The 23,795-nt window shown below is 41.1% G+C and overlaps 1 protein-coding gene across 1 annotated transcript; it reads left to right on the forward strand.

Annotated features, from left to right (window-relative positions):
• The first annotated feature begins 234 nt into the window (after positions 1-234).
• On the forward strand, positions 235-2,285 carry ADRA2C (adrenoceptor alpha 2C). Its single transcript, XM_009471146.2, has one exon. It carries the CDS (start codon positions 301-303, stop codon positions 1,636-1,638), a length of 1,338 nt encoding a protein of 445 aa, XP_009469421.1. The 5' UTR covers positions 235-300; the 3' UTR covers positions 1,639-2,285.
• The last annotated feature ends 21,510 nt before the right edge of the window (positions 2,286-23,795 follow it).

Below are 23,795 nucleotides of genomic sequence, written 5' to 3' on the forward strand. Positions count from 1 at the left end.
GGGCTGCCTTGAGCCGGGCATGACCGGGCGGGCGGCGGGGGCCAGCCGTGCCCCGCTGCCCCCTCGCCGGGGGCCGGGCGGAGGCAGCGCGGCCGCGCTCCCTGCCGCGCCGGGGCGGCGCTGCCCGGCCCTGCCCTGAGGGGCCGGGGGGCAGAGGCGGGCGGCTGACCCGCGCGGCGGGGCGGCCGTTGGACCGTTGGCGAGGGGCGATGAGGGCGGCGGGGCGGCGGCGGCGGGGCGGCGGCGCGGGGCGGGGGCTCCGCGGGGCTCTCTAGGACGCCGGCGCCCCGCACACCCACCATGGATCTGCTGCTGGTGGTGAACACGAGCCTGGGCTCCCCCAACGAGTCCCTGGCGCTCTCCCCCTCCTCGCCGTCCTCCTCGGCCCTCCTGCAGCCGCCCTCCCCCTACTCCCCGGCGGCCGTGGCCAGCCTGGCTGCCGTGGTGGGCTTCCTCATCGTCTTTACCATCGTGGGCAACGTGCTGGTGGTGATAGCTGTGCTCACCAGCCGGGCGCTGAGAGCCCCCCAGAACCTCTTCCTGGTGTCCCTGGCCAGTGCGGACATCCTGGTGGCTACCCTGGTCATGCCTTTCTCCTTAGCCAACGAGCTTATGAATTACTGGTACTTCGGCAAGGCTTGGTGTAACATTTACCTGGCGCTGGACGTGCTCTTCTGCACCTCCTCCATCGTCCACCTGTGTGCCATCAGCCTCGACAGGTATTGGTCAGTCACACAGGCGGTGGAGTACAACCTCAAACGGACCCCTCGGCGGATCAAGGCCATCATCCTCACTGTCTGGCTCATTTCAGCTGTCATCTCCTTCCCGCCATTGATCTCCATGTACCGGGACCCTGAAGGAGATGGCTTCCCCCAGTGCAAGCTCAATGACGAGACATGGTACATCCTCTCTTCTTGCATTGGCTCTTTCTTTGCCCCCTGCCTCATCATGGTGTTGGTCTATATCCGCATCTACCGTGTGGCCAAGCTAAGGACCAGGACCCTCTCTGAGAAGCGTACGATGCCAGAGGGGTCCTCCCAGACTGAGAATGGCTTGAGCCGCGCTGCTGGCGGCTGCACGTCCCTGAGGATGCAGCTGGGAGAGAATGGACATTATTCAGTGCACCACTGGCGCAAAGCTTCTGAGCTGGAGGACATTGAGCTGGAGGAGAGCAGCACCTCAGAGAGCAGACGGAGGCGGAGCCGGGAGGAGCATCCCCGCAAAAGCAGCAAGAGTCAGTCCTTCTCCTACTCATATTCCTCCAAGCACTCTAGTAGCCGTCTGTCCCGCTCTAGCAATCGCTCCATGCAGTTCTTCTCATATCGCCGTCGCCGGAAGCGTAGCAGCATCTGCCGTAAGAAAGTCACCCAGGCCCGGGAGAAACGCTTCACTTTTGTGCTGGCCGTGGTCATGGGGGTCTTTGTAGTTTGCTGGTTCCCTTTCTTCTTCAGCTACAGCCTCTACGGTATTTGCCGGGAGGCATGTGAGGTCCCCGAGACTCTCTTCAAGTTCTTCTTCTGGATTGGGTATTGCAATAGCTCCCTCAACCCAGTCATCTACACCATCTTCAACCAGGACTTCCGCAGGTCCTTTAAACACATTCTCTTTAAGAAGAAGAAGAAGAACTTCCGGCATTGAGCTGGAGGGATGGATTTGCCTTGAGCAAGAGTAGAGTTAAAAGAGAAGGAGAAGGCTCTATGCTGAAAAAGAAGGGAGGGAAGAGAATACGGGGTTTGGGCTTAGAGAGAAGGAAGAGGGCTCATCCCCACGGTGAAGCAGAGTGATGCTGTGGGGTATGGGGGTAGCATCAGGGAGGCTGAGGGCATTCACTGTGGTACAGAATGGCGACATGGTGCTGGAGGAGCGGTGCTGGAGTGCGGATGGGTAAACAGGGAGGGGAGTGATTGTCTTTGGACCCTGATGGAGGGCATGGGGAGTCCGTAGAGGAAAATAGGCTAAGACACTGACACTGAGTTTGGGAGGCAGTGAGCTTTTATGGGCTCTGGAATTTTATGGGAAAGCAAGCAGAGACATCAAGAGGGAATGATTAAGTGGCAGTGGTGGTGGAGATGTGAGTATTTATAAATAGATCAGCTGGGGACTGTGGTGGGCTCGTCCCAGTAAGAAATTGGCTTTTACTGCTTATGGGGGGAAAGAAAGTGCAAAGTACCAGGCATTGACAGTTTTTTGAGTTCCGAAAGGATTTAAATGTTTGCCAAAAAAACCCTAAAGAACAATCCAAACTCTTTTCTAAATAAACCTTTGTACTGTTAAAACCTTCTGAATGATGATTTTACAGAGAGCTTAAGTCAAACAGAAAGCATGGGGTTTTCTATTGTCTTTGGAGGGTTCTTTTCATATAGAGCCGGAAGGGAAACGTTTTTCCTGTCTTTCCATAATTTTTGATTTGTCAGTGGGACAAACCTAGGAGTCTTGCATGTTTTCATGAAATATGAAAAAGAGCACATGCACCCCATGACCTGATTTCCCCCTGTTGGATCCCCAGGCAGTAAATTCCTGCTCCATCCCTCTCAGATCAGTGGCCTAAGCACCTTGCTGTCCTGAGGCAGGCAGTGAAAAAAAAAAAAAATCGTTTTGGTGAACTCGCCTAACATTTTCTGAGTTAAAAGAAAAAAACAAATTTCTAACCAGCTCAACTTGCATGTGCCATAGAGAACTTTTTCCACCCTCTTTTTAGGTCCCCTTCAAAAGTCTTATCTCAGGGGCTGGATGCGTGCTGCTCTCATTCTCAGACAGGCAGTTGGAGGCAGTTGGCTATGCAGATTTTCAGAGGAATAGCAATCACCACACCACTAAGGTCTTTAAATCCTTTGTATTTACCGTCTTAGAGCAACTAAATCCTTTATATTTATTTTTTTAACAAGAAGCATACATGGCAGATTGTCAGTGGTGTATGTGAACAAATCTCAAAAGAAGGTGCAGCTGTTCCAAACCTTTAATATTAATGTTGCTTTCTTTCCCTTTTCCTGTTTGCATTTCTAGTTTATGATTTCAGAGGATTTTATTGGGGGGGAGGGGAGGGAAGAGGGGAGAAGAGTTTGAATAGTTATTAAAGCAAACTGTATTTCCCATGAGTTTACAAAATGTCATAAACTGTAATGAGGAGAATGAGACAGGGACTGTTGTCTGTACATTCGCCACTGAATGCATACCGAGTGTAAGACTCAGCTGAGCATTTACATCCCTTCTCCAGCTGTGCTGCTGCAAGGTGTGTATTCTGTTTGCGGGGAAAATACTGCTCTATTTTATGTGTATCGCTCCTTCCATAGGCAGCAGGATTTGGCATCTGCCTCAAATGAACCTTTCCATAGTAAACAGCTCTTTGAAAAATAGGACGAAATCAATTCTCATATGGCAGGGTTCTTGAAACTACTAAATTGAATCTATACCTGAGAATCATTAGATATCCCCTTCTTTACTCCCTCTGTTCTATCTGAAAGGTGTCTGTAGCCTCTCTTCTCTTGAAATCTCTGTGGCATAAGGAGAAATGATAGAGCAGTCACTTTGTTTCATCAGTTTTTCATGATACGCATTTGGTTCACTTAACCCTGGAAAAGGAGGTTGTTGGTGGCTAAGATTCTGGTGTTAATTCAATAGACAATTGAACTTCAGGGCCAACTCAAGTGGGGGTTCTGCCGAAGTAAGGATTAGATGATTGCACCAAATGCATTAGAAGTTTGCTTGATTTCACTAAAGAAACAACTGAGACATTTTCAAAGTCTTAAGTCCGTAACTTATGGGATCCTTTCTTGAAATAAGGCTTGGAGTTACGAAAAGATTTGAGCTTCGTTTAAACATTTGCACTTAAAGAAAGGATGTTAAGACTTATTTTCAGGAGCATCCCTTTGTAAACAACAATGGTTTGGTACCAGTAAGTACCCGAGACAGATAAATATGAGAAAAAATAGCAACCGAGGGGAGGAAATTACAAGCCATTTTCTCTTTTGCAAAATGGAGAATCCTTTTTAAAGTTATATCAAGAAGAGCTGAAACAAAATCATATTATTTGTAGGTAACAATGTAGCTAAAAAGTTCAGGTTTGTTTAATCTGAAGAAACTATATAATTGCCAGAGTAACCAAAGCAACATATGGTACATAGCTACTACCTCTGAGCTACTGGATGGCTTCATTAGAGATACCCATTCCTACCAAGATAAAGGTCTGCGTTTGTCACTTAACACTCATTTAGAGTGGTATCCCAGTCTGCAGACACACAGCAGTTTCACTGTTGCACTGCTTTTGAAATGAGATTTGTTGCCTGTAAACACAATCCTTCCCCTTTGTTTTTCCTTGTAGAATTCAAGGAGTCTATGGAAATGAAATTTAATTGACAGTCAGATTTTAGTGGATGTGAAATGTATATGGAATGACTGATGTGCCTTAAAAGTAATTTCTTTGCTATAAAATTATTCTGTGGTCATTATAAACATAAAGAAAATAATGCTTCTATTTTTGTTTTGCATTTCCAAATGTCTAAAGGGATTGATGCAGATACTGAACAACTGTGTGCAGCAGCATACTTAAAAACAGGGCATTTTCTGTGATATGTGCAGCAGCATAGTTAAAAACAGGGCGTTTTCTGTGGTTTTAATTTATTTCTCATCACAATTATTCAAGTGATTCAATGCTTTGAGAGGATCTTATTTCTTCTGAGCTAGATAAAAAGTAATATTCATCAATAAAGATGTGCAGTATACACCCCTTTTAAGTGCATTTCCCTCTAAATTAGTGAATACAGAGGATTTCTATAAAAGTTGTTTTTAATGTAACTACTGAATATGCTTCAAGGAAGTAAAATGGGGCTGATTTATTTTTTTAATTACAGTGTTCTCTTATTACTTGTAATAGCTGAAGACTGGAATTTGTTTGTAACATATTGTGTGGTGTTAACTTTTCATAAAAAGTTATCAGCTCTGCTACTCACACTGTGGTTGTGCTTCCACCATAAGTTGGCTAATAGCATGTACAGGAAAAAAATAGTCAATGCAGCTTTTGCTTAAGAAAAAGGGAGAAGATATTTTATGTTTCGAATGTGTGCAGTTGTGTCTTTGATCACATCTGATGAGCTGATTGAAACATTCACTCTTTACTGTTGTGGAAGAACGAAATGTTACTATGAAGCCATATTGATTTCAACAACAAGCACCTGATCTTTAACTGTTTGTTTGCTCATTTTTCCACGGAGAAAATTTTCTGTCAGTCTAAAATAAGAAGTTAATGTTTTATTTTCAAAACCAATTTTCTGAACAGTACCACTATTGGGTCGTTATTGAAATATCAAACAGTACAACTTAGCTAGGATGGGAACTCAGTGCTGCTGTCCTTCAGCCTTCTTCTGTGAGAGATTTGCATGAGTGAGAACCACAGAATCAGCCTCTTCAAGGCTTGGGGCAGATGGAAGGGGCCTTATATATAGGAGACTTGACAGGATCACAGCTTTAAATCATTGTCTAAAATAAGAATCAGGCCCTTGTTGTTCTGTGTGATCTCTGTTCAGAAGAGTCATGGTGCTCCAAGAGCACTGGAAATATCTGAGATGTAGACCTGAGATGAAAGAGCATGCGAGAGCAGCTTTGCCCACATTGAGCTTTATCACCCTTTGTGAGTAATTCTAGAAAACTTCAGCAGACTTTACTTGTGAATGAGGGAACTACTCAGTGTGGGCAAGGATGTTAGGAGCTTCCTTAGACATTGCCTCTTTTTCAGTAAATGTGCCTGAGGAATGTAAGCACACATTTACACATAAATGTACAAGAACTGAAAGACAGGAATCCTCTCTGCTTAACTTTGACTACTGTTCTAACCCATGGAAGGTGTGGGTCAAGGGGTTTTTGACTATATAACCAGAGCAACAAACCCTACTGTATCTTTTCAGTATAAGCTGTGTGAAGAGCATTATCTTGATTGCATCTGTTTTTTGGAGAAGAAAACTGTTGGTCTCTTTCTTGCTCCATGGAAGTTGGTATTGGTTAGAACAGCATCTGAGAAGTGTAAGGATTTTGTAGGAAACATCAGTAATGACATGCAGTTCAGGAGAATGTTCTAACCTTAAACTATGTCTACGGTCAAGAAGGAGAGAATACCTACAAGCTGTGCAAAATGAAGGCCAGATGCTGTCTATGAGTTTGTTTTCATGGTTGCTCATTGTGACCTTGTTGGTGAGCAGAAGGCAACTAGATGCTTCAGAGAAAAAGCTCTAATTTGGAGGGGAGACGGTGCGTGAGGAAATGACTACCTGCAACACTGCAGGAATTAATATTTACTTAACTTCTTTGCACTGTAGACAAGTACAGTGCAGGAATTTGCCTTTTTCATTGCACAATAGCAAATGTTAATTTACCTTCCAGATCTGTGGGTCAGCTAGGCCATACAAAAGATGACATGGGAGAAGGTAGGGATAAGGGATTGCTCACTTCAGTGTTCAAAACCAAGCTTAAGTTTGTCCTTTGTCCTTGAAATTAAGCCAAAAATACAGTTTGGCACTCGGACCCAAAAGGCCATGTAGCATCAATAATGCTAAACTGAATATAGTCTAGTTTTAGCAAAAAGCATCAGTTCGTATTATACACCCTGCACATCTCAGTTCCAGGACAGAAATGGGAGAGTCGGACACTTAGCGCATGTGAGAAAGGAGTAATCAGCAGTTTGAAGGGTCATGGGTGTATTGTGAAATTTCCCTAGATCCCATTCTGATAACCGAGCTGGCTTTAATTTTGTGGCTTCCCAATCACTTTGAACTCCTAAGAAAGACTTAGGGAGGTATGTATCATGGAAACAGTGGAAATACTGCTTCTCAAGGAAGCAAAAAGTGGCAAATTGAATCAGAGTCAGTGTTCAGATGGCTATACCAGATGCCCAGACCTCCAGTGGCTGGATCACTCTACTGCTGGTTTAGTGGGAAAGGCTGGGGTATCTTCCACTCACAGTGCTATCATGCTTGGTCTGAATTTAGGTGATACCTACAGTTGGTACGTTGCCTTTGTTTGAAGTGGCAGGCCTTAGAGTACAACAGAAGACCTTTTAAGTAGTTTATCTCTCCTCTAGCACATGTTCTTCACTATACTTCCCAAACATTTTTTAATTCAACTGCACAACAGTTGATAAGGTAGAGAAAGATTGCCAGTATCTTATAGTAAAAAAGAAACAGAGGCATGGAAAACATTAGGAATTGAAACCTGGTGTCCTAGTCCTAGCCTAACATCTTACCGCGATACCAGTCTTCCTTCCTCCCCCCCCGCCCCATCCTTTTTTTTTCTTTTGGAAAACAGAAATTAATGCAAAATTGCAGAGGCTTATTTCTAATAGACTACACTGATGATACTGTTTACACTAGAAAAAAGAGCTTTTCTCTCAATAAATAGCATTCTGATGTAAAGCAATTTTCTTTACTATACTTCTTTGAAAAATCTAATGAAAAGTAAACGAGCACTTAATTCAATTTATCTATACGTAACTCTCTTAACAAAAATGCTTTATTAAAGTTCCTGAATGTAAAGTACATACATATGGCTGCCGGCTTCATCAAAATCAATTAGTTGTCTTTCAGCATTTTTGTGAACAGCAGTCATTCATTTTGTATAATACTCTTTCCTGATAGCTCTCTGCTGGCAGAGAAAGCTGTACACCTTGTTGACAACAGGAGAAAAAAAAGAGGATTCATATTTCCCTCCATTAACTCTGTTAAGTCTCCTCTAATAAAAAGCAGGCCAGTAGGAGTAGGTCTTTTGGTGTGATGTCTAGTAAGTGATATGAGTCAGAGAAATAATAACCTGACTGGTTCTGAGATGTACAGCACACTTAATAGAGAGGCTAACCCTAGGCTGCAGGGACATGTTTCTCTTGGTTTTGTTCTCTATGCCTTTGACCCAACATTTCAAATTATTTCTTCTGTAGCGGAACACTTTCAGCACAGCATCCCTTTCAACCTAGTCTGCTGGAGTAGGAAATTAATATTGAGGTATCCCACTTCCTCACTGAGTACTTTCACCAATAGACTATTTATAAAGGTGATGCAGCTAAAATGCCTTTCCTTTAGGCACATAAATGTTTTATTTGATCTAGCTTTTTGTCTCTCAGTAGACTAACACTCTCATTCCACAAGGACATTCTCTATGTGGAAAGCAACACATGTCAAATACCGGGAAAAATATCAGCCCTGAAAACCCCCAGCCACTCCAACTAAATTTTAAAAGAAAAAGCTGAACTAAGGAAAAAGTTTAATCTTGTCTGTGGTGGGGATGCCCTCTCTGAGACCACCTACTCAGATGTGACTCTCATCAGATTTTGGTGCAACCAATGTGTGGAGCTGTTCAGCTGGGGCCCTTGCAGCTGTACCGGGAGGAGCAATTTCAAGTATCAAGCAAAGGTTAGAGTATGAAAATATGTGCCTATTGAATCACTCCACATTATAGCAGACTCTCGCACTTTGTCTTTCTGCTCCCTTTTTGCACTCCCTGCTTGCAACCTGAGTACAATACACAGCACACGCTTGCTGTGCCTTTACTTTGTATGCCTCAGTGTGTGATCTACAAAGGGTGGATAGCGCTTCTTCTCCTCCCAGGTGTGCTGGGAGGACTCCCCAGAAGACTGCCTGTGAGGTGCTTCGATGCTGGGTTGTGCTATATGTAAGTACCTCTAGTGGGTAACAGGAGTGATGCTAAGTTCTTGACTCACTCCAAGCCATACTGTTTTATCACCAATAAATGCTTGTGTGCAGAGTTTTGAAGTGTCTATAAATGTGCATTCACTAAGGTCGGCACTGATTTGTTTACATCAGCAGCCATTTCTGTCAGTGATTAAAGGGAGACTTTTAGTCAGTCCATCAGACTGCTGATTTTGGTTTGCCCCATGGTATATCAGAGGAACATGATGCATTGTTTTAACAACACAATTAGCAATAGAAATGATTAAAGATTCCTGCATGGCATGTTCTCCTGCCAGAAAAATGCCACTTTGATGAAATCTGATCTTTCCTTAAAGAATGTGTCTGTTTTGCCCCATATATAATGGAAACCAGGAGATCTTTAATCAGCTTCTGCTGGCCTGACTGCTTACTGGCTTGTCTGGCTGGCTCCTGGGCAGGCTGCTGGATAAGGTGCCAGAAAGCCGAGACTTCCAGGCTCCTGGATCCTGGGCAGCTCAGGCCCCTGGGTTTATGGGCACTCAGCTCTGAGCTCCATTATCACAGTATCTAAATGTTTCATAACCTTTGTTATACTTAGTCTGTCAATGTCTTTATGCATTAAGGAGGGATTACCATGCCCTTTTTGCTGATGAGAAACCAAAAGATTAATGACATTTAGGTAGGTAAATCTTAACAAGCTTGTACTTTATGTGGATCCTTCCAGTTGCAAATCCACTATTGATTCTCAGACCCCCACTGAGCTCCAATGTACGAAGTTCTGCCTGTGCTTTAAAGGTCTGCTTCTGGCTCTGTGAACGTTGCACGTCCACAGAACTTGCACACAAATTCTATCAGGATACACAAACTAAATGTTCCTCTCCTTTGCTTGTCTGCATCTGGCAGGCAGGCCATGTGGTTTGGGTTTTGCAGAAAAAAGTAAGGCATTACCTCCCATTTGTGAGGAGGCACTGGCATTACTAGCGTTTTTAAGGACTGTGTATTTTTAGTCATCAGTGTTGGATTCACACTCCCATTTCTAGATGCCTGTTTTTTCCATGTATTGAACAGGTACCTCAGGGCATAACTCTGACCTATGATTTACACCCCAAGGGGGTGGACTTTTTCTGTACCTCTGGCAAAGTACAGAAATCAGAAGTACTACTAAAAAAAAAAAAAAAACCTGAGATCCCAAAAACTAGTCACTGAAATAGCCAGCCTCATTTATGGGTCAAGGCTCAACTTCAGGCAGAAAAACAGAGATAAACCCAGGGATCTTTCATATCTTCTATTTCTTTTAGTGCCTGCCAAGTGTCTCAGGATACAATGTGGATCACTAGATCATTCTTTTCTCACACTTTGAAGATCATCTCTTTGAGATTACTGAACCTATGTCTTCAATAATCCAGAAATTACCTGGAAACCTAACGAAAAATAAATGTTAGAGTCAACAAATAACATACGTGATTCCAGTGTTAGTCATGATGGACTCCCTAACTGGCAACACCCCTGTTGGGAAGGAATGTTTTGGGTTATTGAGCAACTCTGTATATATTTTTCAGGCAAAATGATGACCACAGAGGGAACTTAAATGCCAGGTGAACGTTTTGTACAGAGGAGGCTTCTTGACAATATTTACCACCTTCAGAAATGCCAGTCAATGTCTATCAAACTCATGCTTTTCATAACTAAGGGAAGGGATTGTCCCCAAATATGGTATTAAAGGAAAAGAGTAGGTAGATGTAATGTTAAAAAGTAGTCATGCATAGTAAATGTGGAAGGACAAGGAACCTGTCTGTTCCTGGAGAAAGTTCATTCTTACCTAATTCTGCCATCTCCAGCTTGGGATAACTGATAGTCACATAGGTTGAGGCTGCCCTCAAGTTACAATGTTTTTTAAAAAAAGTCACAACTTTTTTGTGTTGTTAACTAGATTTTTGTTGTGGTGACAGTTACTATTAATGACAGAGAGTACTTTTTCCCCCCTCCCTTTCTTTCACAGGAGAAACAAACAGAAAAGATATTTTACAGGACTACAAGAATAACTGTTCCCTTTCTATTTTGGTAACGCAAAAATAAACATTAGGAATAAATACATTACAAAGATTCATTAGGACTTTTGGATGCAAATTAACCATTTCTCTAATTAATCAAGCACAACGCGATTTACTCAATGCACTTACTTATCCCTGAGGTTTTATATGTCATGTAATAAAATATCATCTCGGTTGCCCAGAGAGACTGTGCTGTCTGTCCTTAGAGGTTTTCAAGACCCAACTGGATAGTGCCCTGAGTAACCTGATTTGGCCTCATAGCTGACCCTGCTTGGAGCAGGAGACTGGACTAGAGACATCCTGAGGTCCCTTCCAACTTGAATTAGCCTGCGTCTCTAAAACCTGTTTCGTCCTAGTAATAAACAAAAGGAAAGTCCTAGTAATTGGACAGCATCAAAATAATAGTCTATAGAAAGATGCACATATATTGCTATAGGTGGGCAAACTTTGCTCATCTCTTCCTTAGGCCATTTGGATCTCTAGATCTGTAAAACTTTTCTACCTCCTGTGTGCAAATTCTGTGTAACACACATTTGGCTGGGTCAATGGCACAAACCTTTTCTTTGTTTAGAATCAATTTAGTAACTAGAGACCCTACAGCATGTTCCCTTCTCCTGCCAAACCCTCCTCTGGTCCTTAACACAGCAGAGGCATGTATACATACAAATATTTTACAGGCATTTTCTTTAGAACTCCGGTCAAAATATTGCTTTTGATTTTTTTTTTTCCCCAAATAAAACAAACTGTGTTTATGTTCAGCAAGTCAAATGTGCCTTCATGATCTACTGACTCTGAAGTGGTGAAGAATATAGGTCATAAAGCACCAAATCATGATCACCATAGCTGTCGTGAGTGGGATAAAAATAACAGGGAAATGAGTATGTTTCCATACACAGCTGAAGACTTCAGTTAAAGCCTGAGCCATGGGAGTCTCTGACCATGACACATGTTGCTTCATTCCTCATTCATTTTTGCATGGAAGGTGCCCGACCCTTCTGTAGATGTGGCATTTCCTCTCTGTGTCCACTTCAGAAAGAAACCAGATTCCTGGGGCCAAATCTGCAGCAAGGTGTGAGCAGACCCAGTTTGCAGCTGCTTGCTGTGGTCTCTGCTCTCTGGACACCGCTGAGGCAGCTGAAGCCCACCTGGGTGAAGGAGTGTGAATCAACAGCATCATGAAGCCACAGGCTACATTTGTTCCCTGCTAAACTTGTTCATGGGATCAACAGAGTACAGGTCCCATTGATAAATATGCTGTTCCGTTTAATTATCAAACCAAATCCTTTCTTTCTGCCCACCTTCACTGTCTTTTATGAAGCTCCAGAGGTGCTTGGTACCATTCACGCTCCCACCTGGCTTCAGAAACTTCAGAAAACTCTTTCAGGACCTTTTCTGTCATGACAGGGACTCCAAAAACATTTTAAAATGACAGCAGTTTTATTTAGTCTTTGGTACTATTCAGATGGAATAAAAGTGCGAGTTCTGGGCCCAAAACTTTTAAAATTTTAAAATTCTGTTTTATAAGAAGTTAACAGCAAACAGAGACATTGTTGAGGACTGGACAAGGATTCCTATCTAGTTCCATTGCCGGCCTCTAGCCCATTGTGCTATGCACTTTGAACCTGTCATTTCAATCTCTTTCCTCTTTGTTTCATGATAGGATATGCACAATATTACTTCATTCATAAATATTTTTGAAAGTTATGAACAAAAAAAAGCGCTACAGAGGTCCTAGATCATTCTTGTTAGAAAAACATATAATAAAAACTTGAGAATAGTCACTGAGGTACTACTTGTTAGAGTTCATCTGTCCTCTGGTTTTGCTTTAAATGACTTGAAATTTGAGGGTTGCAATAGTGATCATCAATGTCTACTTTTATACCTAACTTTTGTAGCTTCCCCAAACTCTTGTACACTGAAGTAGTTGTAAAAAGTGCAAGTTTGCTATTTTATGTGTCTACAGAAGATATTGCAGAACTGATGATTTACCAGTGGGTGTCAGTCTCATTTCCCAGGTAACAAGTGATAGCATGAGAGGAAATGGCCTCAAGTTGCACCAGGAGAGGTTTAGATTGAATATTAGGAAAAATTTCTTCACCGAAAGGGGTATCAAGCACTGGAACAGGCTGCCCAGGGAAGTGGTTGAGTCCCCATCCCTGGAGGTATTTAAAAGATGTGTAGATGTGGTGCTTAGGGACCTGGTTTAGTGGTGAACTTGGCAGTGCTGGGTTAACAGTTGGACTCAATGATCTTAAGGGTCTTTTCCAACCTAAATGATTCTATGATTCTATGATTATCGCTGAAGGCCAGAACGATTTTTAGAGGAAAACTTTTGCCTTATATTTTCCTGCTTAGCTTAAGTTCATATTATTCACAAATATTCAGTGCAAAACCTCTCACTGTCTGCAGTACAGCATTGGGAAGGAGGCATTAATCTCTGGGAGCTTTGATTCTGGGAGCAGCACTTGCACTGAGACTTTGATATTTCTGGGGCAGTTCCTGTTTTGGGGTTTCTTATGTGCAAGTTGAATGCCTAGAAGCATGATTCCTGCTCTGGATACAAATAATGACAAATTGTCTGAATGTGGAAAAAAATCTGGAATGATAAATGTCAATGTTTTGTCTACATATATCCAGAAAACTGCACTCATGAGGCTTCTAAATCTGTGTGCTCTGTTCCTGTTCTTTGAAGTTATTTTTACAATTATTTCCCAAGCAATTGCACATCCTACAATGAGAACTACATATGTCCCAAGATTAAAATATCAGAAATAAGCCATTTTTAAACCTTCGACGCTCAAAAGAAATGACGAGTGCTTTCTTTATATGCTAGCTGAATATTCAACTCAAACAATTAAAATAAATAATTGCATTGTGGATAAACACTGTATAGATCAGGATAACTATATATTTTTATTTTGTATTGTTAAAGCTGTAAATTGCCCCCTTAGATTGATTTAATGTATATGTAAATTTGTCATGTGCTTTTAAAAGTTGTTTTGTCTTAAAGTTCCATATTTATTCTTTTTCAAGGAGCAGTCACACACACACACACACACACACACACACGTTCACGTAAATAATTCCATGAATAGCCTCAGGGTTCCTTGGCAAGAATGTAATTGTCTGTGCACTGACTCTATGACTGAATTGCCTTCCTTAATAATGGGATATTGGTTTTATAGGCCCCTGATTGCTCCCCTTTAATGCCCATTAATTATCTTTTTACTTTCTTTAATGTCCCTTTCTCTTTTTCTTCCTTCATGTTTCTCATTTCCTCCCTGTTCCACAAACCCCCTGCAACAGTGCAGCTAGTGCAAGAAAATAAAGCAACAAAATGACTGTAAGCTGGCATTTACAGACTGCTATTCATTTCAAATAGGAAAGTCCTGCACTGCAATTAAATTAACTGATGTTAGAGCTCACAAACACAAGCAGGCTCACTCCTATCATTCACGACTGCCCCTCCCAGTTGATGATGCCTTCTTGTAATCATTTAGATCCAAAGACCTATAATACTGAAAAATAATTCTTTCTTTGGGTAAGTGTATCTGGGGATAAATTTGAGTAATATATAAGAAAGAACACAGTTCTGCAGTGTGCAGCAGCTACAGATGGCTCCTAGTCCATCAACATCAGCTTCCAAATGTAGCCTAGGAGAAACTAACCCATGAAAGAGGCATGTTCCAGTGCAGATTATTTGGGTTTTCTGCTAGCTTTTTAGAAAAGCTTCAGTTCTGTGCTGGAAACCAGTATGTGACATTTCAACCCCCAAAATAATTGAGAAAACTAGTGTTTAGGTCAACTGGGCTATTAAAACCATAACTATGGCTTTGCTGGAACGATGACTGCAATATATATTGTCCAGTAGAAACAAATAGATTCAGCATATGTGACCACAAAATACAATTCTTGTATTACTGGTTCTTCCAAAATCAGGTAGAGAAATACTGAAGAATTTATAGCTTCAGCCTTCTTTTACTGCAGCATAGCCTCATGGTATTGATTAGTAAATCCTATGAAGAGACTGTAGAGGAGAAAGTATCATTCATTCATGAAATGGAAATACGCTGTCACAGAGCATTTATTTTTCATGGGCCAACTACTCATAATTCTTCTAGAAATGATCCATCATTGTACTTGAATTTGGATTCCAGGGCTCAGAGGGGAGAAAGGGAAGGAGCTCTTACCTTATAAAGGTAGAGATTATTTTTACACACCTACTAAGATGTTCAGCTGCCTTAATAGCTGATGCCTATTCTGCATGAGAACAATGTGACAAAACTGAGAGGGTTTTGCTGGAATACAGTGCACAGACTTTGATGAGAGGTAGCAGCAGATTTCAAGAACACCAAAAAACATTGCAAAGGACAGGAAATGAACTGAGTGGGTTGCCCAGTTGAATCAAACTTGGAATGGGAGACAGACTTCTACCAAAACACCTGGAAATTGTGACCAGGTCTGAGAGGTGGGGTGGAGGTGTTCCTAGAAGGACCATCTGAGCAGTGGATGGAAAGGAAAGAAACAAGCTACCACTAAAGTCACTGAGGATGGGAGTTTTTCACTGCTGTTTGTATAGGGATTTTTATGCTGTTTCCTTAAGTTATGATGTGTTTACTCTCCTAGGAATGGTTTGTTTACGTATGTGTGTAATGCTAGCAAATGGGGAAGATTTTCCCCTAAGCCGCCCCACAGGTTATATTCCATTTTCAAAGGCATTTCAATGAAAAAAACGTAATTAACAAAAATGAAAGCCTATTTTGTACCACTAGCTACCTAGCAGGAGAACTGGAACTAGTTTTCAACCTTATTTTCCCATTTTATCAATGTTTTTCACAGAGTTTTAATATTTCCTAGTTTTTTTCAAATGGAAAACAGCAATGTTGGAAGAAACTCACCCAAACCATATGACTTAAAGCCCCCTTTTCTATAGTTCTATTCCTCTATTTCTGTGTTCATACTTGCACATTTTTTCCTATTTTGCTACAGAAATATGGAGAAAAATAAAAATCCATACCTGCAAAAAATTAAGAATTTCAGGGGTTTTTTTCTTGAAAAAGTTCTTAAAATCCAAACAAGAGAAACAGTAGGAAGACTGGCATGAAAAATTCTGATGACTAATAAGTCACTTGTTGGCAGAGATTTTTGTATGAAATATCAGGATTTCTAAACTAGTGTTTTCCATTTGAACTTAGAGGTGATAATGTGAGTACATGACAGGCATATTTCTGCCTTTGGTTTTATTCTCTACTAAGAGTAAATTTTGTAAATGCTTTTGTCAGAAGCTGGATTTCACCAATGTTAACTAAACAAACCACAATGCTCCAAGGGGAAGACTACCCAAACACATGGCTACAACTTAGCAGTTCCTGTCTCGGATGATGAGCATTGGTTGTTTTCAGAAAGAGCTGCTCCATTAGCAGGGCAAAAACTCAAGTTTGGGATTTAAGTATTTTCAGTCTGGGCTAAAGAGAGTAACTTTAGACAACGGGGGTTGAAAATCTTGGTTCCTTGCATCTGATCCCAAGCAAAGAGCCCTACATTAAATCTCTTTGTTTCGATTATAATGAATTTCTATTGTTATGTTTAGTAGCTTTTGAAAATCATTTCAGGGAATCTTTTGTTGTCATAAAACAATACCTTTTACTATTCAGTCCCTGCCATCGGAACTTTTTGTTTTCATAATATATTCTATCAATAAAGCATTTACTATCATTCGATCAGCGTAAATTCTGTTCAGGCTCATCTACTGTACATTTCTTGATCAAAAATTTGTGACAGTTCTAAAGCCAACTGATCAGCAAGCTGATTTTTTAATCATATGCATGGGTGAAAGTATTTTACTAAAAAGGGTATGAAAAAGTAGTAGATCATTATTACTGAAGCAGAGGTTGCTTTATATTTTCATCTTCTAAAACACAGCTGAGAAGATCATTATTAAGAAGAGAATGTCATTTTTCAAAAGAATTTGTGGCAGTAACAGCTAGTGAGGCATTTTTTTATTAGCTTCAAGAGGGAATGCCTGTTACATAATACTACAGCAATCGTTTCAGGGCACAAAATTCAGAGCTGGATGATGAGAAGAAAACATTCAAGAGGGTGCAGATTAAGAAATTTGGTTTAGAAAGTTCTACAGAATTGGCATTCATAGATTTCCTGTGTTCTGTATAGGGAATAATAATGAGTACTATTGCTCAGATAAAATATGTACATATACCACATGATGAAAATACTTTCATTTTCCCCTGATAGGTATGGAAGCTGTTTCTCAGCATAAAGAAATGAGATTTCAAGCTGTAATAATAATAATATATAAGCTATTGGGGGGAAGTCCAAAAAAAACCCAGAGAAGTTTTTGTTCTCACGGCAGGATGTGCAGAACAGTTTCCATTCCGGTACTTAGGGGGAAAAGTTAAACTTCATTTACAATGGTGAAAGCATGTTTCAAGCTAAGCTAATTGAATTTCATCTACTTGTCCACCAGTAGTCACGACACTTTTATTTCTTTTTGTTTCATCTTCTCCCCAGTAGGATTCACTTATTGGCACAGATGGATTCTGATATCAAAGGCAATTTCCAGTTGGCTTTAGGACAACTGTTATTTAATTGTTGCCTTTAACTGTCTTTTCCATGTCACCAAAGGCTTCTGAGAACTCTTGTATTTAAAAAAGGCTGTGGGCCAAATTCCCTGCTGGGATATTTCTATGGAGCTATACTAGTAACAAATTTCACCTAGTAAATTCTACTCTCACTGCAGTGTCTTAAATTTCTCTGTATCTTGTTGTGATAGCCTGTAAAACCTTTCTAAAAATAACCAACATCGATACCCTGACCAAACCCCAATACCAACCTAGCAAGCTGTGGAATTCATCACTTCTTCCCTAAGCTACTGAGGAGAGCTACTGGAAAAGGGCTTGTGGCCTGGGGTCGGAAAGCAAAGCCTTTTGAAGGAGCCAGGCTCTCTAGCCTGACTGAAGAAAGACGTTGCGTTGTACCTCCTTGTGTCATTGCTCACCACAGTAAGAGGGCAGGCACTGGGAGGGACCCTGCAGCATCCTTCAGCTTACCAGCCACAACAGTTGTAGTAAGAGAAGTTGCTCAACAAGGTAAGCTGCTCTGCGAAAAGCAATAAAATAACAGAAAAAAGGCTAACTGGGACACTGGATGTCAGTGGCACCTCAGGAATCTCCATGTCGTGTTCCGCAGCATGGGGCAAACGTGTCCTTAATCATAATTCACAGGCTGAACCACTCTGGAGACATTGCTCCTTATGTTGGGACACATTGTACTTATGCTAGTAGGAACAGGTGTGGTGGCAACTATGTCATTGTAAAAAATGTTGTTTGAGTAGCTGGTGGCGATGAAAGCAGAGACAGTTTGCAATCCTACCTGCTTTCCTAGTCAGAGAGGCTCTGGAGATAATTTTTTAACATTTGACAAATAGTACAAGGGTATACTGAAGACAAAATTACCCCCTTCCCAACTAGCGGATCAAAATCTGCTTTACCTTTCTGAGGGTCAAGAGGGCGTGAAGAGGGTTCAGAGTAGGTTTAGACATATTCTGTAGAATATGATTGCAAAATTTCTTTGTGTACCATAGTTATTAAAGAACTGTTGATTGACAGATGAGCAGTGTGTGCATTTGTGCTTCAGAGCACTACAGTGTGTAAATAGGTGAGAGGTACCCTGAAATGTTGTTGCATTCAGCTGGAAAGCTGCAGGGATAATTGGTCTTGACTCAAAAGGAAATGGAAACTAGAACAGCAGAGATGATAATTTGGGGATATCATATTAAAAGGAAAAGAAGGTCATTTCTCTGAATATTTTTACACACACTTTCAGCAACCTAAATCTGACAAGCCATCAGAAATGCCAGAGACAAAGATATTTGCATTTCTAAACACACCAAATGCTTAGAAGCTAAATTCTTTTCCTGTGAGATCATGAGACCTTTCTAAACAAAGCCAATGCCGAGAGGTCCCTGTAGGAAACATCTCCGTTAAGAGTTCTATTCTGAACCTTTTTGCATCGGAGCTTTGTTTATGTCATGTGCTTTTGCATGCATGTTTCCTGCTAACTCAGGAGTGCATAATCAATCCTACATAAGATGTATTCCCAGGCCACTAAGCAAGACTCAATTAAGGATACACTTCTGGTGTGTTTAAAATGGTCCTGAAGTAATATTTATTTTTATGCTGACATATATGTCATCTTAGTAAATCCTTCAATCACACTCTAGATATAAGGCTGTAGGCAAAATAATCCTATGGACAAATAAACATGGATTTAAACTTTAAAACAGGAAACTTTGTATGATGCAGTGGTAACACTCACGGATATAGTCAGGTGGCACCATTCATTTACAGCTAGCTCTGTAAAGGGACTTGGGCATCACAGTGCTCAAATTTGTGTCCAGTGCTGAACTCTGGTGATTCATAAACTCTCAAATTAAGCCATTTTCTTCCCTATATATTATATGAGGGCAGAAAGCTCATGTAATGAGAGTGGGACAATATGAATGAGTGTCTGCAAAAACTGCATGCTAATCACATTGCAGCTGGAAAAATCCTTGCAGGTGGGTGGGGTGGGTAGGGTGGAGAGACATTTTCGCAGGGTGTCAGGCAGCTAGTTGGGCTTCAGGAGTGTACCTCTCTTTCCCTGGTATTTACAGGAATACCATGGGGTAAATTTGGGGTAGGAATTGAGCTTTTTTCCCCTGTTACTCAAGTTCTCTGCAGAAGAAATTTGATTCTTATTTCTCATGGCTTTCCTATAACCACAACTCTGCAGGGTAATCTGACAGGGGAGAGCCACTTTCTTTCACATGTGGAAACTCTTCCTCCATGCAAAGAATAATTTAAATATCATTTTGCCCAGAGTAAAGTGCAACCCAAGAACTTAAGTCTTACAATATTCATGAAAAAAAGGGAGACTTGAGCTTCAGTCCTGAACTCTCTAATGCTCAGTCTGAAGCAGGAAGAAAATCGCAATTTCTGTGGCCCAGCAAATATGTAATTATATGTGGCAGGGAACAGTCTTGACAAAACCAAGAGGCATGCAGGAACACACACACGCAGAGCTTAGAGCAAGGCTGTCAGACCAGGCAGCAAGTCAGCTCAAGGGCTGGAAGAGAAATCTTCCACAGTCCTGAAGAGCAGGTGGGAGAAGGGAGATATTAATAAATTCCCATATGCTTTTGTGCGAGTAATGGCTGTGGTCCCAGTTCTGGCTGGATTGAATTTGTCACAAAGGGAGAACGAGGAATGGCCACTTTGCGAGTCCCAGCAAATGGCCCCTGCAGCTCAGCCCAGGCCGTGGCAGAGAACACAGAGAAAGGCAGGTGCTCAGGGAACTTTCCATGTGCAAGCCTTGCAAGGAGGATAAGCAAAAAATCTCACAATACATTAATTCCTGCATCTATTAGGTGAGATCATACAAGGGCATGTCTGCTGAGGGGCCTCAGCCTCATGCTGTTTTCAGGTCTTGTAGGCACAGGAGGTGAAACCCGACATCTGCAAGCGCTTATGGCAGTCTTCACATGCAAAGCTTGTTTGTCCAAACAGACTGCACTCACAGATTTCACGAGCAGTCTGATGGCATGACCAAGAGGCCCTTTATGAAGGATTTGTTCCACTATTGCTTTAATAATATTCCCCCTATATCACAGGGAATATTAACCTCTAATACCAGTTCCATCCCTATGTTTTGCTCTCAATCTCCAGAACAGGATTAGCTGTGTACATTAAATGAAACCTTATTAAATAATAATAATAACAAAAAATCATTCTTTATAGTCCTATTGTTACTGTTTCCATCCATCGACTGAGGTAATGAAGCAAGGAAATGAAATGTTCTTTGGTTTTGAGATTGCTACTGAAATTATGCAGACAGATCATTTTCCAATCTTAAATCTAAATAATTCAGTTGCCATAGGATCAAAGTATGTGTTACGCTGCCCTCAGTTTTCCACGCATTGATTCATCCTTATTCCCCTTAGCACATTTTCCCTTTGATTTGATAATGCTCATAAAAGCAGTTGGCAGTGAGTATGGTCAGCATCCAGATTGCTCATTATCATGCTTATTGTTCTAAGCCTTATGTTCTCCTCCTCCTCTTGTAACCATTTATACTTGAGAAGTAAAACCTTACCTTGTGTGTGCATCTGTGTAAGCATTCAGGAGAAAGTCAAATCTCTTGCATTCATACTGTAGCATACAAAAGCAAATATTGCAAAATGGCTTAATCTTTGTTGTTCTAAACCAAAATTCATGAAGTAAAACACAATAACATAAAACCCAAATTCAGTCACTGGTGATGCTTATACTCAACTTCCTCTGATATATCAGAGCAGCTGCATTCTGCTAGAAAAATTAGACTTCTCAGAGTGAGGGTCTGGTTTATTGGCTGTATTTGAGGGCCAGTGGAGTTAAACCCCTGATGAACTTAGGTGTTACAAGTCAAGGACCTTTCACCATTGCACCTGTCACAAAGCATTATTCTACAGAAGCCTACAGAGTTGCCCCTCGTTAACAGGGGTGTTGAGTCAGGCCTCAGCAATGTTCTCCAGTTATTTGCTAGCAGAGAGGAAGGTAATCCTCATGGCATTCTATAATTCTGTTTTTTAGAGGCTGTACTTTTATAGACAGTCCCACGTGGAGGGACACACTCAGATGCCCGATAGGTCTTTTTTAATAATGTATTACAAAAGCCTCTTTATGCCAAAATCTTTCAGGCAGTTACTCTAATCACCTTACTCTATCCTTATGTATGTGAATACATACTTTTAAATCTCTTTCTATCCTCTTTTCCTTAGCAAAGAATTATTTTCTATTTGTATCATGCCTAACAATGAGGGCCCAATTATACACAAGACTCTTGTTTCTATCACGTTAAACATAAATAGCAATAAAAATAGAATCTTTCCTTTAACTAGTTCACCCAGGTCTAAACATAAGGTACTAGAACAAACATATTTTTAGCTATCATGATGCAGATTTTAATGCTTTTCCAAGTGTACAGTTTTTTGCTACTAGCTACAAAACTTATCATAGAATGCTTTGGGATGGAAGGGACCTTTAAAAGTCATCTAGTCCATCCCCCAAATCCTTGTTACACAGAAAGCTTCTAATTGTTACACAGAAAATTTCTAATCCACATTTGTGCAGAATGTTTCAATTCTCTAATTCAACTTATCTTACAGTGTGCTTCTGGAAGAAAGAAAAGTGAGACAAAATTTTTATCAGAACAAAAGATATGTAACGTTACAGCTCTATTTTTAGCTCCCACACCTGGTTTTGTTTGATTAACAAAATTGGTCTGAAAACTGACAGATCTGCTTCTGGAGAAAAATTTCTCAGGTTTCCTTGATTATACACATCAGTTGGCTTTGCCAGTGAATTGTCTTACCTGTTTTACCAGTTGGTTAAGAAAGATGATGTTCTGCAGTCATATGAAAGAAAATCCTACTATAGAAAAATATAGGGGGACTGTGCACGTTGCTGGCATTGCCACAATATACGTACCTAGATGGACATTCTGAGTGCTGGGGAATTGTAACACTGAAATTCAAATCCTGAAGGTAGGCACAGAAGTGCTACAAGAGGGACTGAAAAATGGGGAGATTGCTGAGGAGAAAACTCACAGCTCCACCTGCAACTGGGTAGCACAGCACCAGGTATCATCACAAGTACTTCTGTCTAACAAGCAGCCCTTAAACTCTGACAGACTGTAGAGCATTTCCTGCTTTGGATCCATGTAAGGAATAACCTTTCTCGGCTCAAAGGTCCTGTAGCCAATACAGAACATATACGTGCCCAGAACTGAATTGCTTGTCAAAGTCAGTGCTGTCCTTTCATTGAACAGGCATTGGTTTGGAAGGTTAATTTCATTGTTTTTTTCCCTCAAATATTTAATTGAATTTACACGAGGAAAAACCAGTCTTTCTGTGTACAATAAGATTAAACACTAGCTATTTATAGTTTGCACCGACTAAACTATAAAACCAAAGACAAAAACTTCAAAAGATTGTTTAGGCCACATCCCTGAACTGGTGCAGAATAGCTGCTCCTGCATCAGCCCTCGCAGATGCTTGCCCAACCTCTTCTTGAAAGCCCTCAATGACACGTTGTCCTGAGTTGGGCTCTTGCCTCCCTATCTGCTACAAAGTTTTTCCTAACATCCAGCCAGAATCTTCTCTCTTCCAAATTAAATCAATTTCTCTTTGCTCTTCCTGGCAGGCATGTAAAAAAATTGATCTCTATTCTCTTTCTGTTCAAACAACCAGGACTGGTAAACATTTCACATAAACACACACAGTCATCTAAGAAACCTCTCTGATTCATTGTTTCTCTTTTGGATGGGAAGCTGGCCTGGTGCTGGCTGATGATTTTGAGACCTTGCAAGAGTTACAATCTAGTCTAATTTGCAAATAAGATTTCAAAGTTAGGAAAAAAAAAACACCAAAACAAGCAAACAAAAAAACCCAAACTCCAACCTGGGTATGCCACGTCAGGCACCTGCCCTTCTGAATCCTTGAAACACAACGTGCAATGCCATAAATGATGAAATAAAGTCACACTGTGCAGCAGCTGTTCCACCCCAGAATATGCCCCATATCACACGTGCTGTGCAAAGCCTGTACAATGCAACCTTGCATCTCTCTACGGCATCCCCTGCATCTCTTTAACCCCTGCTCATCAGGTCATCTCAGGGCTGAAGGTCAACGCCACCACGTGAAAGAAAAAGAGCAGAAGTGGGTGAGCTGGGATGCTAAGGTTTGTTCAAGCCACTGCACAGGGAGGATTGAATAAATGTTTGGAGGCATCTGGTAGAGTTTCTTATTCCTTTTGTTGAGCCTTTGAATACGTGCACTGAGGCAGATGATCTGTGAGTAAAAGTGATTCACACTGAAATGGAATTTGGTTACAAAATTCCAACAAACACAAGAAGATTCTGCTTTGCATTGCATTGTAATTCTCATAATGTAACCTTCCCTTTCAAACAGTTAAGTACTTCTTTTTTATTGGCTAGGTTCTGAAATTATCAGATCCTTCCCTGTGTTCAACCTTATACATCGGAGCATAAAGGGCCTGATGTACAC

Source organism: Nipponia nippon, unplaced genomic scaffold (genome assembly GCF_047370975.1).
Source record: "Nipponia nippon isolate SJK-2023a ecotype South Korea unplaced genomic scaffold, ASM4737097v1 scaffold_6, whole genome shotgun sequence".
Lineage (NCBI taxonomy): Eukaryota > Metazoa > Chordata > Aves > Pelecaniformes > Threskiornithidae > Nipponia > Nipponia nippon.

Coding starts and splice junctions, on each gene's coding strand:
- ADRA2C (XM_009471146.2), top strand. CDS start 301: ATGGATCTGCTGCTGGTGGTGAACACGAGCCTGGGCTCCCCCAACGAG.